This window comes from Equus asinus, chromosome 26 (assembly GCF_041296235.1).
Source record: "Equus asinus isolate D_3611 breed Donkey chromosome 26, EquAss-T2T_v2, whole genome shotgun sequence".
Lineage (NCBI taxonomy): Eukaryota > Metazoa > Chordata > Mammalia > Perissodactyla > Equidae > Equus > Equus asinus.
This window is the reverse complement of record NC_091815.1, coordinates 30,733,738-30,747,373: the sequence shown is the minus strand read 5'-3', so window position 1 is coordinate 30,747,373 and position 13,636 is coordinate 30,733,738. Positions and strand designations below refer to the sequence as shown.

Below are 13,636 nucleotides of genomic sequence, written 5' to 3'. Positions count from 1 at the left end.
CCATCCCACCCACGCAGTTGTCATGGAAACGAAGCGCTTCCCTCCAGCGCCGCCTCTCTCCCCTTTCTCCAAGAGAAAGAGACACAAGCACGGCTAGGTGCACTGGAAGACTGTCCTAAAGGCGGGGACGCCGCTCGGCCCCAGCGCTCTCTCCACCTCTCCCTCCCGCTCCGAGGATTGCTACGCCTGCGCAGGAACTGAGTCCCGGGTATCACGGCCAGCGGGGAGCGAGGGGCGCGCATGCGTGGGATAGAGTTTTGCGCGTGCGCCGTTGTGGCATCGGGAGTCGAGGGGAACCGGCGCAACGCTAACCTTGCGCCTGCGCAGCTGCAGCCCGCTCGTGGAGACCGGTGGGGGGCAATTCTGCGCTTGCGCTGTGGGAGGGGCGTGAAACCCAGGCAGTAAGGGCACAGGGGGCCGACGGGCGCTAGGTGCGCCTGCGCCATGGCTCGCGGGGCGGCTGGGGGCGGGGCCCAGAGGGGGGAGGCAAAGAAGCGGCGGGGGGTGGGAGGGAAGAGGCCGCAGAAGCCCGATCCTTGACCGACGGGCAGGCGGGGGCTGCGGCGGCGCCGGTGAGTGACCCCCGGCCGGACTCGGTCCCCACCCTCCGCGACCCTCACTCTTCCTGGAATCCCCCATAGCCTCCGGTGTCCCCTCCTAATCCCGGACCCCCACTACCCCCCAGAGCTCTCCTTCATTCCTGGCAATCCCCAGAGCCCCCCACAATCCCCGCAGACCCTAATCCCTAGTATTTTACCGTCCCAGCTCCTCCGCTGTGCTGGAAGCCCACCACTCACCATTATTCTTGCACATCCCCTCTGAGGACCCCTTCTCATATCGGTTTTACAGACGTCCCATTGCCCGGGAACCCCCAGAGCGCTCCTCTGCGCCTGATCCCCCCTTCTTGCTGCATCTCCCGTTAGCATCTCCTTGCCCTCCTCACCCCTATGCTTCTTCGACACCCCCATTCTCCTTCCATTTCCCATTCTCCTACGCCCCCATTTTCCTCTAACTCCTACAGACACCCCCTCTTCTTCCGCTGTTCCTCGTTTCCCTCCACCCCTCCAGACCCCCCCAATTTGCATCAACTCCGCCTCGCCGTGGCACTTTGCGCCGCGCTAGGCTCCAGGTGAGCGCTCAGCCCGTGTCAGCTATTATTAGGCACTCCGACTGCCCCCCGCGGCCCGTCGCCCCCGTCCGCCCTCCGCCCCCACCCCTGGCCCCCGGGGACATAGGAGCCGGTGTCGGGGCGGCCGGGTGGGGCGGGCGGCGCGGGGATGCCGAGCCCCCGCCAGCGCCGTGCGCCCTGTGCCCGCAGCGCCGGCGCCCCCCATGCGCCAGGCGGCCGGACGGCGGCGTCGGGGGGCGCCATGGCCTCGGCGGCGGCGGGCGAGACGGAAGAGACCACCCGGCTGCGCAAGCCGCGCTTCTCGTTCGAGGAGAACCAGATCCTGATCCGGGAGGTGCGCGCCCACTACCCGCAGCTCTACGGCGCGCAGAGCCGTCGGGTGAGCGTGGCCGAGCGGCGGCGCGTGTGGGACGGCATCGCCGCCAAGATCAACGGCATCACCAGCTGGAAGCGCACCGGCCAGGAGGTCCAGAAGCGCTGGAACGACTTCAAGCGCCGCACCAAGGAGAAGCTGGCCCGCGTGCCGCACTCCACGCAGGGCGCCGGGCCCGCCGCCGAGGACGCCTTCTCCGCCGAGGAGGAGACCATTTTTGCCATCCTGGGGCCCGGCGTGGCGGGGCCGGGAGCTGGGGCGGGGCCGGAGCAGCCCCCCGCGGCCGCCGCCGCCGCCGCCGCCTCCTCGCAGCCGCCGGCCCCCAGCGCCTGCGCCCCGCGCTACGTGTTGTCCGAGGACCGCAGGGAAGACCGACGGGCGGGTGAGTTCCTCCACCATCCCCTTAGCAAGAGCAGCCGGCGCCAAGTCTGCTGTGTGCCCGGTGCTGTTCAAGCGCTTACGTGGCTCGTCACATCCTCACTGCCACCCCGTGAGGTGGGTGCTGTTCTCCCCGTTGTAAACCTGGGGAAACTGAGGCTCAGAAAAGTGACGTGACTCGCCTGCGGTCCACAGCTAGTGACCGCTGAAGTCAGGAAGGGAACCCAAACCTAGGAGTCCTGGCCCCGGGGTCTACACCCGGGATCATCAGCACAGGCAGGATTTCATTAAACAACTGCGGGTTAGTGACTCCCGAGGCTGACTGTCTCTGTTCCCGTCCCAACTTTGTCACTCAGCGGTGTCATTTTGGGTGAGTTATTGCAGTTCGGTTTCTGCATCTGTAAAATGGGGATAAAAAATAGTCACCACCTAAAGGGTTGCTGTGAAGATTAAATGAGTTAAAATGCATAAATTGCTTAGTACAACTCGTCGTCAGCACTTGCTATAATTGCCCATGCCGGGAGGTGCGAACTAGTTCATCATTTTATAAATCGAAGACCCAGGGAGGGTTGGTAACTTTGTCAAGGTCATGCCCTGAGTAGGGGAGGTATGGAGAGCTGAGTCCACAGACTTGCCACTTAGCCTTGACTCTAGATTGTTATTTTTTCTGTAGCTGTTTCCCCAGGCGCCTGCCCCGTGCTGGGCAGCGTTGGGGACACAGCAGTGACTGAGACATCCTCAAGCCTGCTCTCGGGGGGCTCACAGTCCAGTGAGGGAGATAGACCCATGCGTAGACAGTGATGATTCAGAGCCGGCAGGGCTGGGCTGTGGGACTCCAGAGGGGGCCACCTGACCCAGCCTGGGAGGTCAAGGAGGGCTTCCTGGAGGCGGAGGTGCAGCGTGAGGATGAAGAAGAGCCAGGAAGGTGGTCCTGGTAGAAGGAACAGCATGTGCAGTGGCTTGGAGGCAAGAAGGCTTGGCCAGTTTAGGAAACCGAGGGAAGTTTCCCAGTTAGAGGAGGAAGGGAAGGGAAAGTGGAAAGTTTGAAGAAAGGACATATTTTGAGATAAGGTTAGAGAGATCAGCAAAGGCCAGACCATTCAGGGCTTTTAGGCTGAGGTAAGGAGTTTGAACTTTATCCGAAGTGCTATGGGGAGCCACTGAAGGGTTTTGAGAAAGGGAGGGACATGGACATGATCAAACAAGGCAGTTCAGGATCGTGTGATTCAGAGAGGGTCATTCACCCAGCCAAGGTCACACAGCAAGTAAGTAGTAGAGTTGGGACTGGAATTCAGGCTGTGTGCAACTCCCAGTCCGTACACTTAACATAACCACTGGGCTAGATTGCCCGGTCGTGACAACAACGATTCATATTGACTGAGAGCAAATGAGTATGTGAGAATTAGATGACACGTGGCATGTAAGTGAAGGTCAAGATTTTGGACTTTATCTTGAGGACATGTGGGAAGCGTGAAAGTGTCTTAAGCAGGACACAATCGCTTGGGACCCTTGTTCTCAATGTGAATCAAACTTCAGTGTTTCCATCTGTGAAATGGCTCCATTGAACCAGAGCAGAGATGGCAAACAGATTGTTTCAAAAGTTGTGCAACCCTTTGATTCATTCATTCATCCAGCAAATATTTATTGAGTACCTAATCGGAAGCAGGCACTGTTGTAGATGCTGGGAATACTGTGGAGAAAAAGACAGGGTGGTCAGGGAGGGCTTCTGTGAGGAGGTGAGATTTGAGCAGAAACTTGAATAGAGAGATTGAGCCAAGTGGATATCTGGAGGAAGAGCACTCCAGCTAGAGGAAACAGCACGTTCAAAGGCCCTGGGGTAGAAATGTGCTTACAGCATCCTTTATTAGAATTTTACACAGAGATTACTCACTGTGTGGACCTCATAAAAGAGAAACTGCTGGGCTTGAAGGACTAAAACAGGGCCTGGGGCAGCCTGAGGTGTCTTTGTTAATACAGGAGGGAGAGCTGAGGACCATTTATCTCTGACCTGATATTTAGAAGACCAGTAACGATGATAACGTTGAGAATTTACTGTGTGCCAGGCTCTGGCCTAAGCCCTGTGCCCAGGCTGATTCTGTGAATCTCTCTAATGGTCCTCAGGAAGATGCTCTGTGGTTGTGTCACTTGGTGGTATGTTCACACACACACCCATTAACAGGTGGGGAAACTGAGGCCCACAGGTTGTGAATACATAGGATTCTGGTTATGGCCCTTCCTTTGCCCTGTGGGCATGAAGGCTGGGCCACTCTCTGTTACTTTTACTCCGTAGCCTAGAAAGGCCACGTTTCCAAGTGGCTTCAATTCTCATGCCTCCTTAGGAGGAAGACCCGCCACCCTCGGGCCCACAGCGCCTGCCCAAGGCGAGGTGAAAATCGTGGCCTCTGAGCCTGCCTGGGTTCAAATCCCCCTTGGACCATTCGCCAGCTCTGTGACTCCTCTCTAGGCCTCGAGTCACCTTCTTTGTCCCGTGGGGTCACCATGATGGGACCCACCCCGGAGAGTGGCCGCGAGGACTCGGGGAAATGGTGGAGGAGGAGAGCTCAGCCTCTTTGCCCGGGGCCTGGCCAGGAAAGTGTCCAGCAGCTCTTAGTTCTGGTTATCGTCTGTCCCCAGCCTCCGCCACCTCCCCCGCCTGGCCGGCCCGGGGAGGCTGGACCCCTCGGCATTCCAGGCTGGTGCTGGCTGTTCTGGAGAGAGAAGAGCAGGGTGATCTGATGTGGCCTAGGAGAGGGAGGAATGGACATCTGAGCTGGCCACGGGGCAGTCGAGGGGGCGGGGATCCTGGTGGAGGGAACGGCATGTGCACTGGCCCTGAGGCAAGAAACAGGGACAGGAGGAGGCAAGAGCTGAGGCCCCGTAGCCCTAGGGAGAGGCTGGACTCTCCCTTATGGGCGCTGCAGGGGCCTGGGGCCCTATGGGTGCTGACAGCCTGGAAGCCACGGCTGTTTTCTCGTTAAAGAGAAAATGTGCTAGACGTTGTTCTAGGCACCAGGGAGACAGCAGTGACCAAAACAAAGCCCTGCCTGGGGGAGCTGCCCTCAGCAGGAGGAGACAGACAGCAGACACAGAGCGAGCCCATGCCAGGGGGAGATACTGCTATCAAAGAAATCAGGTAGGGTTAGGAGAGAGGAGAGGACAGGGACGGCAGGTCCTACAGACACGGGCAAGGAAGGTCTTCCCAAGGAGGCCATGTTGGAGCAGAGACCTGAGGAGGTGAGGGAGGGAGCCAGGCAGGTGCCTTTCCAGACCAAAGACACAGCAAGTGCAAAGGCCCTGAGGCAGGAGCAGGCCTGATGTGTTGAGGGCCGACAAGAAAGCCAGGGTGGCTGAAGCCAAGCGAATGAGAGGGAGAGAGAGAGGGGAGGGGTGGGAGATGAGGTCAGGGAGGCAGTGGACATCCTGCAGAGCCTCGCGGGGCCTCGCGGACTTTGCTTTTACTCTGAGTGAGATGAGAGCCACGAGAAGTCTTTGAGGAGAGAAAGACAACACCTGACACATATTTTTTTAACACCTTTATTGAGCTAGAATTCCCATACCATACATTCTACCCACTTACAGTGTAGAGTTCAGGGGCTTTTAGTCCCGTATATACACACAGTCATGCGGCCATCACTACAATCAATTCTAGAACATTCGCATCACCCCAGAAAGAAACGCCACGCCTCTTAGCCATCACCCCGCTTCTCACCCCCTCATCCCCACTCAGCCCTAGACAACTGCTAATCTACTTCCTGTCTCTCTGGATTCACCTATTTTGGACATTTCATAGAAACGGATCCTGTGATATGTGGTCCTTTGTGGGTAGCTGCTTTCCCGTAGCATAAGTGATGTGTGTTTTGGTCGGCCCCTCGAGGCTCTGGTGGAGAACAGACCGTGAGGGGCAGGGGTGGAGCCCGGGAGCCCGGGGGGGAGGCATCTGCACTCGTCTGGGTGGGAGATGCTGGTGGCTGGACCAGGGTGAGGGCCGTGGAGGTGGACGGGAAAGGCTGGAGGTTGGATCCGTTGGAGAGCAGAGCCAACAGTATTTGTACACAGATGGTGTCTCGGGGCAGAAAAAGAGTGAAAGGTTTTGGTCTGAGCCCAGCCGGGGGTGGCCAAGGGAGGAGCAGGTCTGAGGAGCACCAGCAACTCCGCTCCAGGCATGGGAGTTTGAGGCATTGAGACAATCGAGGGGGTGTGCCAAGCACACAGCTGGAGGGAGAGGTTCAGGCCGGGCTCGGAAATCGGGGAGCCGCTGCCTGCGGACTGTGGTCAAGTTCCCGAGCGTGAATGAGGTCCCAGCCAAGAGGAGACAGAGGAATCCCAGCAGGCTTGGGGTTGAACTGGAACACACCAGAGCTGACACGGATGCAGGCTGGAGAGAGCCCCTACTTCCAGCCTCCAGAAGCCCCCGCTACTGCCCCAGCCACCCCACCTCTCTCCCAGCCCTCCTAGACCTTCCCAGGATCCAGCAGTGCAGCCTGAGAGGTGTGTGTGTGGGGGGGGTGTCCAAATGGTTCAGAATCTTCTAGAACATTGGCTCTACCTGGCTCAGCAAGGGTCCTCCAGGACCCTGTTTCCATGGAGGCCGGCATTGGCCACCAGTTTATTGTTAAATATATTGACTTTTTCTCCTGGATACAAAGACTGACCTGTCTTGGGGCTTCTGCTCCCGGGCACGATCTGATTTAGGTTTTAAAAGGATGGCTCTGAGGCCAAGGTGAGTGGCAGGGGGAAAGGGGAAATCAAGAGGAAGCCTTGTGGGGTCACGCACGCCTTACCTGCATCTCTCTCTCCACAGATACTCCAGCCCACAGCAAGGGGGGCTCCAGCAGCCCCGAGCCCTGGGCCCGGCCCACCTGTAATCCCCAGGAAGGGGGCTGCCCGCCGCCCAAGGAGCGTGAGTCCTCGCCCCCTCCAGCCCCGCAGAGCGTCCAGCTGCCCCGCCTGGCCTTGTCTCCACCGCCCCCAGCCCCGCCAGCACCTCAGCCACCGCAGCAGGTCCAAGTGGCACCTTCCCCCCCAAGCCCCCCACCCCCTCCACTGCCTCCGCCCACCCCCTCTGCCCCAGACCCCTCCCTGGACTTCCTGCGGGCCCAGCAGGAGACTGCCAACGCCATCCGGGAGCTGGCTGGCACCCTTCGGCAGGGACTGGCCAAACTGAGCGAGGCCCTCAGCGCCCTGCTGCCCCTGCTGCCAGGGACCCCAGTCGACCCACTGCCCCCACCGCTGCCTCCACCCCCACCCCCACCCCCCAGGCCTGTCCTGCCGCCACCCACCCCCAAGGTGGAGATCACCCCAGAGCCTGTGTCTGTGGTGGCTGCTGTCGTGGACGGGAACGTGGTGGCAGCCAGGGGGGTGATCATTGCCCCTAGGAGTGAGGAGGGGGCCCCCCGGGCACCCCCAGCCCCCCTCCCTCCCCATGACTCCCCCCCACACAAGAGGAGGAAAGGATTCCCTCCACGGAAGAGGCGGGGGCGATGGAAATCTCCATGAAATCTGCTGTGGGGTTCCAGCTTGTTCGGGCTCCTTCTGCCTGCGCCGCCTCGCCCCAGCTTAGCCCACGGAGGAGGGCTCGCCCCTTCCCCAGCCCAGCTGCACCCTGGCTCCCAGCTGTGGGGCGCCAGCACCCCACGCTCTGTACGAATTAGTGCCTGATTCTCGGGGGACCTCGTTGCTGGGGCCCCCCCCAGCCCTTTCTCCAGTACAGCGCTGTCTGCCTGGCTGCTTCCCCTACCCCTGACTTCTAAGCCATCAACTTTACGTTATTTATTATCGCCCTTTGTGGGTTGTGGGGGGATCCTCTGGGGGGCGGCACATACCCCCTCCCTAACAACTCCTGGTCTTGACTTGAACAGAAGTGACCTGTGGGGGCCTCCCCATCTCCCCAACCCAGACTTTGGAGGGGGTGGGGGTTGCGAGACAAATCAGAACAGGGATGACAAAGAGGATACAGCGGTCCTGCCCTACCTAGGGAGAGGGGGTGGAGTTCTCACTGGGGAGCTGTGGGTTGGGCCCTCTGCCTCTCATTGCAGCCTCCGACCTCCAGAGCTCGCCCCCCTCCTGTCTCCCCAGTCATGACAAGATATCAATAAACTTATTTTTAATACAATTACTTGGGGCGCTGTCTGAGACAGGCTGGGTTCCAGCACCTACATCTGCCCCACCCCCTCCACGGGCAGGTGACCCCCCCCTCCCCTTGAAGTTGGAGGCTGGTGGTTTCCAGCCATTTTTCAGATCGGATTCCTACTTACTCATCCTTCAGGTAACAGCCTAAATGTCATCTCCTCCAGGAGAACCTCCTGGATCCCCTCCCCCAGGCTAGGATGGCTCTGCTGCTGAGAGCCTCTCTCAGTGTCCTGCGGTTCTTTTTCATTGTCCCTAAAGAACAAGTGCCTTTATCTGTTTTAGGCGTCTTTCCCCCGTAGTTTCACAAAGGCAGGAGCTGGTTCTCTTTTTACTCCCAAACCTGCTGTGGAGGCTGTAGCAACGTGGATCACCACCACCCCCCCGGACGCAGTCAGACCCGACTCGACCCCTGGTGCTGCCCTGGCCGGCTGTATACCGTGGGCCCCCATTTTCCTCAGCTGTAAAATGGGCATCAAGATGAGGAGTCTTTACTTCCTCCACCTACCTTCTCTTCATCCTTCAGGTCTCAGCTCAAATATCACCTCCTCAAGAAGGGTTTCCTGACACTCCTCTGCCCCAGCAGTTATTAAAAAATGCAGTTAAATAACCACTTGAGTCCATTGAAATTGAACATCAGCCTCTGTCACCCGGCTGAGCCTGAGCCTGCCTCTGTCACTGCTGTGTCCTCCGTATTTCCCAACACAGAAGAGGGGTGCCCTCTTTGAATTCATGGGCAGCTTGAAAACAACGATTTGCATTTATGGCGCTCCTTTTCTGGGCCAGGCACCATGCTAAATATTTATATGCATGGTTGCATGTTAACCTGAAGGTACCCAGTGAGAAGCAGATTCGAGGGGCCTCCATTTCTTCCTGAGAAGTTTAGGGACTTGCCCTCGACTTGTCAGGGGCCAAGCTAGTCCGCCTGACAGCCGCCTCCGGCCGGAACTCTTGGCTCCCACTGGTGTTTACTGGAGAACGGTACAAAGGCAATTTTAGGCTCTGTGTGTAGTTTTCTTTTGTAAAAATGTGAGTAGTACCTAAAATCCACAATCATGCACCTAATATTGCTTCGGATGAGACAAAAGTAGATCGTCTTTTTCACGGGAGTCAGTTTCAAGGAAAATGTTCAGAAAATAATCATACAGGTGGTAAGTAAAATTGTGAAGCCGAGACCGCAGTTTGGGTAACGTAAAATCAGAGTTACTATGGTTACAGTGCGATGGGGGGGGGGGCGGGGGAGCAGGGCAGCGCCGATTCACGTGAAAGCCATGGATGAATGCAACTCTGGCAGGTCATTCTTAACTTTTTGAGCCCTTGTCACCGACCCAGGCCTGGAGGGAGGAAGAGGCCGATGTGGGTGAGCAGCTAGAGACCTGTCCCCCAACCCCACGCCTGCCTCCTTCTGTTCTCGACGCCGGGAAGAAAAAATATGGGGGGTCCCGGAGCCTGGTTGGGCCTAGCAGGTAGTAAGCGCTCCAGGTGGGAGAAAGGCGGTATGGCGTTGCTGTCCCTAGAAACTAGCCCCCCAACTCATCCTCGCCATCTCTGGTCTCTTTCCCTTCCCCTAAATTAGGGAGCTGTCGAGGGTAAGGGTCCCCTCAACTCTGTGCTCTGAAAACACTGAAAGAGTCCCCAGAAACGGACGGGGGGCACGCGGGAGGACAGAGACAGACGGGGGGAATCGGGAAGGCCTCCCCCCCACAAACCTCCCAGACAGCGGAAGTGCGTCAGTCTGTCCGCCCCGCAGAGCATTTTGGGAACTGTAGTCAAGTGGCGGGAGGGGGGCGCGGAGAAACTGACAGTGTAACCCTTGGCAGACCAGAGCGCGCCGGCAGAGTCGGAGCAGTTGGAGGGCGCTGGACCACTCCCTTTAGCAGATGAGGCAACTGAGGCAGAGGCCTGGCCTGGAGCTCTTCAGTCCTCTTCTTTCTCCGGCTGTTGCCGGCCCCAGTCGGAGGATGATATCGAAGATTCTGGGGAAGACGAAGTGCCACCTCCCCGCCACCAAGTTGCCAGCTTCCCGTCCCCGTACCCTGAACCCATCCAATCAGGGCCTCTCCGCCCCGCCCCAGGAGCTGCTGCCTTCCTAACCGGTCATTGGTCCCTCTTAGATGGGCAGGGAACTGAGCCTCAGAGAGGGCAAGACTTTTTGCCTCAAGCTGCACAGCAAGTGGAGCAGAACAGCCTGTCCACTCCCTACGATTTCTGAGTCCGCGGTCGCGCTGACTATTCGTATCACATCCCCGCCCCCAGCCCTTGTACCCGAGCTCCTCGGAGCGCGCCGGACTCCCTGCCCCGCGGCGGGGAGCGGCAAGCGTGGCGCGGCGGAGAGGCGGCGAGACAGCCCCCCGCCCCGCAAGCCGCAGCCTGCCGTCTCCTTTAAGAACAGGCCCCGGCGGGACTACGTTTCCCAGAAGGCTTTGCCGGCGCGTTATGTAACTTTCCCTGCGAAGCGGCCTCTGGGGCAGAAGGAGGTGGAGGCGGTGGCGGCCGTTGCAGCGGCGGCGGCGGCGGGAGCGGAGGGAGCCCGAGGCGGCGGCGCCCGCGGCCCATCGCGGGGCCCGAGCTGTGCGCCTCGGCCCGGAGCCGGACCGGGCGGGGGCGCCGACGTGCCTCTGCTTGCCTTTCCGAGGAGGCGGGAGTGAGGAGAAAGGCTCCGGGCCCAGGGGGCGGGGAAGGGGGGCCGGGCCTGGATCGGCGGGGAGGCCGAGCCGGAGGCCCGACTGCGGCTCGCGCGGTCCCGGCGGCGCGGGTCGAACGTCGGCGGCGCGGATCGAACGTCGGCGGCGGGTGGAACGCGGGGGCCCGGCGGCGCGCGCGCGGGGGCCATGGCGTCGGTGCAGGCGTCCCGCCGCCAGTGGTGCTACCTGTGCGACCTGCCCAAGATGCCGTGGGCCATGGTGTGGGACTTCAGCGAGGCCGTGTGTCGCGGCTGCGTGAACTTCGAGGGCGCGGATCGCATCGAGCTGCTCATCGACGCCGCCCGCCAGCTCAAGCGCAGCCACGTGCTCCCCGAGGGCCGCTCGCCGGGCCCCCCGGCCCTCAAGCACCCGGCCACCAAGGACCTGGCTGCGGCCGCCGCACAGGGGCCCCAGCTGCCTCCTCCGCAGGCCCAGCCCCAGCCGTCGGGGACGGTAGGCGGCGTCTCGGGCCAGGACCGCTATGACAGGGCCACGTCGTCGGGCCGCCTCCCCCTGCCCTCTCCGGCCCTGGAGTACACCCTGGGGTCCCGCCTGGCCAATGGGCTGGGCCGCGAGGAGGTCGTGGCGGAGGGGGCTCGGAGGGCCCTGCTTGGCTCCATGCCCGGCTTGGTGCCCCCCGGGTTGCTGGCAGCTGCGGTGTCTGGCCTGGGAGGCCGAGGCCTGACCCTGGCACCCGGCTTGAGTCCTGCCCGTCCAGCCTTCGGCTCCGATTTCGAGAAGGAGAAGCAGCAGAGGAATGCGGACTGTTTGGCAGAACTGAACGAGGCCATGCGGGGCCGGGCAGAGGAGTGGCATGGGCGCCCTAAAGCTGTGCGGGAACAGCTGCTGGCGCTGTCCGCCTGCGCCCCCTTCAATGTCCGCTTCAAGAAGGATCACGGATTGGTGGGGCGGGTGTTCGCCTTCGATGCTACTGCCCGCCCGCCAGGCTACGAGTTCGAGCTGAAGCTCTTCACCGAATACCCCTGTGGTTCTGGCAACGTGTACGCCGGAGTCCTGGCTGTCGCTCGCCAGATGTTTCATGATGCTCTGCGGGAGCCGGGCAAGGCACTGGCCTCATCTGGCTTCAAGTACCTCGAATATGAACGTCGGCACGGCTCAGGGGAATGGCGCCAGCTGGGGGAGCTGCTCACCGACGGCGTCCGCAGCTTCCGCGAGCCAGCTCCCGCCGAGGCCCTGCCCCAGCAGTACCCGGAGCCGGCCCCTGCAGCTCTCTGTGGCCCACCCCCAAGAGCCCCATCCCGGAACCTGGCGCCCACACCACGCCGTCGCAAAGCATCGCCTGAGCCTGAGGGCGAGGCGGCTGGGAAGATGACCACCGAGGAACAGCAGCAGCGGCACTGGGTGGCACCCGGTGGCCCCTACTCCGCTGACACCCCTGGTGTGCCCTCACCTATCGCCGCCCTGAAGAATGTGGCCGAGGCCCTGGGCCACTCCCCCAAGGACCCTGGCGGGGGTGGGGGCCCTGTGCGCGCCGGGGGTGCCAGCCCCGCAGCCTCCTCCACGGCCCAGCCTCCAGTCCAGCATCGTCTAGTGGCCCGCAACGGTGAGGCAGAAGTCAGCCCCACAGCAGGGGCGGAAGCTGTTAGCGGGGGTGGTAGCGGCACGGGGGCGACCCCTGGGGCCCCCCTCTGCTGCACCCTCTGCCGGGAGCGGCTGGAAGACACCCACTTCGTCCAGTGCCCCTCAGTGCCCGGACACAAGTTCTGCTTTCCCTGCTCGCGGGAGTTCATCAAGGCGCAGGGCCCCGCCGGGGAGGTATACTGCCCCAGTGGAGACAAGTGTCCGCTGGTGGGCTCCTCTGTCCCCTGGGCCTTCATGCAGGGCGAGATCGCCACCATCCTTGCTGGAGACATCAAGGTTAAGAAAGAACGGGACCCCTAGGCCACCACTGTCATCAGTCTACTGCCCCCGCCCCCTTGTCCCCCACCGCTGCTGCGGATAAATTATTCCCTCCCCCGCCCAGCCCAGTGCCACTCCCACCTGTGTACATACTCCCTTCCTCATCCCAGTTGGGTCCCCTGGGGTAGATGCATTGAGGGTGGGGGGAGAAAGCTTGTGGCTTCTGTGCGAGGGAGTGTTTGGGGTCCCTTGGCCCCCCCGGTTTCCCTCTCCCCTCCTTGGCTTGGCTTTGCTGCTGCTTGTAGTTGGGGGGAGAGGTACCCCCCTCCTCCTCGAGAAGGGGCCTCCTGAAATCTCGCTCTTTATAAACGAAGCAAAAGCATTTTATTGCCCCCCTCTCCCGCCCCCTTTTCCTCCTTCAATAAACCGAAAGATGGGGTTTTTTTTTCCTCCTTGGTCCCTTAGTTGTGTGAGATGCTGCGCCCCCTTTGGGACCGAGCTGACCCTGCAGGGGAGAACACGTTGCGCTGTGGCCTGCAGGTGGCGCCCTCCGCTCAGGCGGGCCCGCGGGCTGTGTTCACAAACGCTGAGCGCTGGGCAAACGTCCTAGCCATCGGCCCGTTTTCCGGATGACAGCACTGAGGCTCGGAGAGGGAGCGGCTCTTACGTGGGTGCCACAGCCCAGCTCGAGAATTAGGTTTCCTTTCTGGTCCATCCCCTGTATCTGCGCAGGATGTGGAGGACTCAGCGCCCACGGGGGGCGGGAGTGGGGAACAGGCATCAAGAGGCTTCCGAGAAGGGGCGGGCAGTGAGTTCTTGCTGGACAGCGAGAATTAGGCTAGATTGCTAGAGGGACTGTCCGAGGAAATTTACTTGCGTGGGGTACACTAACAGGGTGCCTGGAAACAAGGTGACCGCGTCTCGCCTCTGGGGGTGTCCTGAACTGCGCTCCTCGCGCCCACCTCGCGAGCCCAGCCTCAACGGCGGCCACCCTGAAACACCGCGACTGGCGGGGTGAAAGGCGCGGCCGCCTCTGATGTGCGCGGCCTTCTCCCGCACCTGTCCCGATGGGCTGATCATTAACCA

General features: G+C 61.0%; 2 protein-coding genes across 3 annotated transcripts; both read left to right on the top strand.

The window, feature by feature from the left end:
• The first annotated feature begins 457 nt into the window (after window positions 1-457).
• On the top strand, window positions 458-7,992 carry MYPOP (Myb related transcription factor, partner of profilin). Of its 2 annotated transcripts, XM_044759662.2 has the most exons (4): window positions 519-572; window positions 1,022-1,129; window positions 1,319-1,884; window positions 6,682-7,992. In XM_044759662.2, the coding sequence occupies exons 3-4, from the start codon at window positions 1,371-1,373 to the stop codon at window positions 7,374-7,376; spliced, it is 1,209 nt and encodes a 402-aa protein (XP_044615597.2). In that variant the 5' UTR covers window positions 519-572; window positions 1,022-1,129; window positions 1,319-1,370; the 3' UTR covers window positions 7,377-7,992. The 2 variants fall into 2 exon arrangements, with proteins under 2 accessions (XP_070354651.1, XP_044615597.2); XM_070498550.1 differs by lacking the exon at window positions 1,022-1,129 and having other exon boundaries at window positions 458-572.
• A 2,708-nt stretch (window positions 7,993-10,700) lies between these two features.
• On the top strand, window positions 10,701-13,401 carry IRF2BP1 (interferon regulatory factor 2 binding protein 1). The gene has a single exon (XM_014860964.3). The coding sequence runs from the start codon at window positions 10,838-10,840 to the stop codon at window positions 12,590-12,592; it is 1,755 nt and encodes a 584-aa protein (XP_014716450.1). The 5' UTR covers window positions 10,701-10,837; the 3' UTR covers window positions 12,593-13,401.
• The last annotated feature ends 235 nt before the right edge of the window (window positions 13,402-13,636 follow it).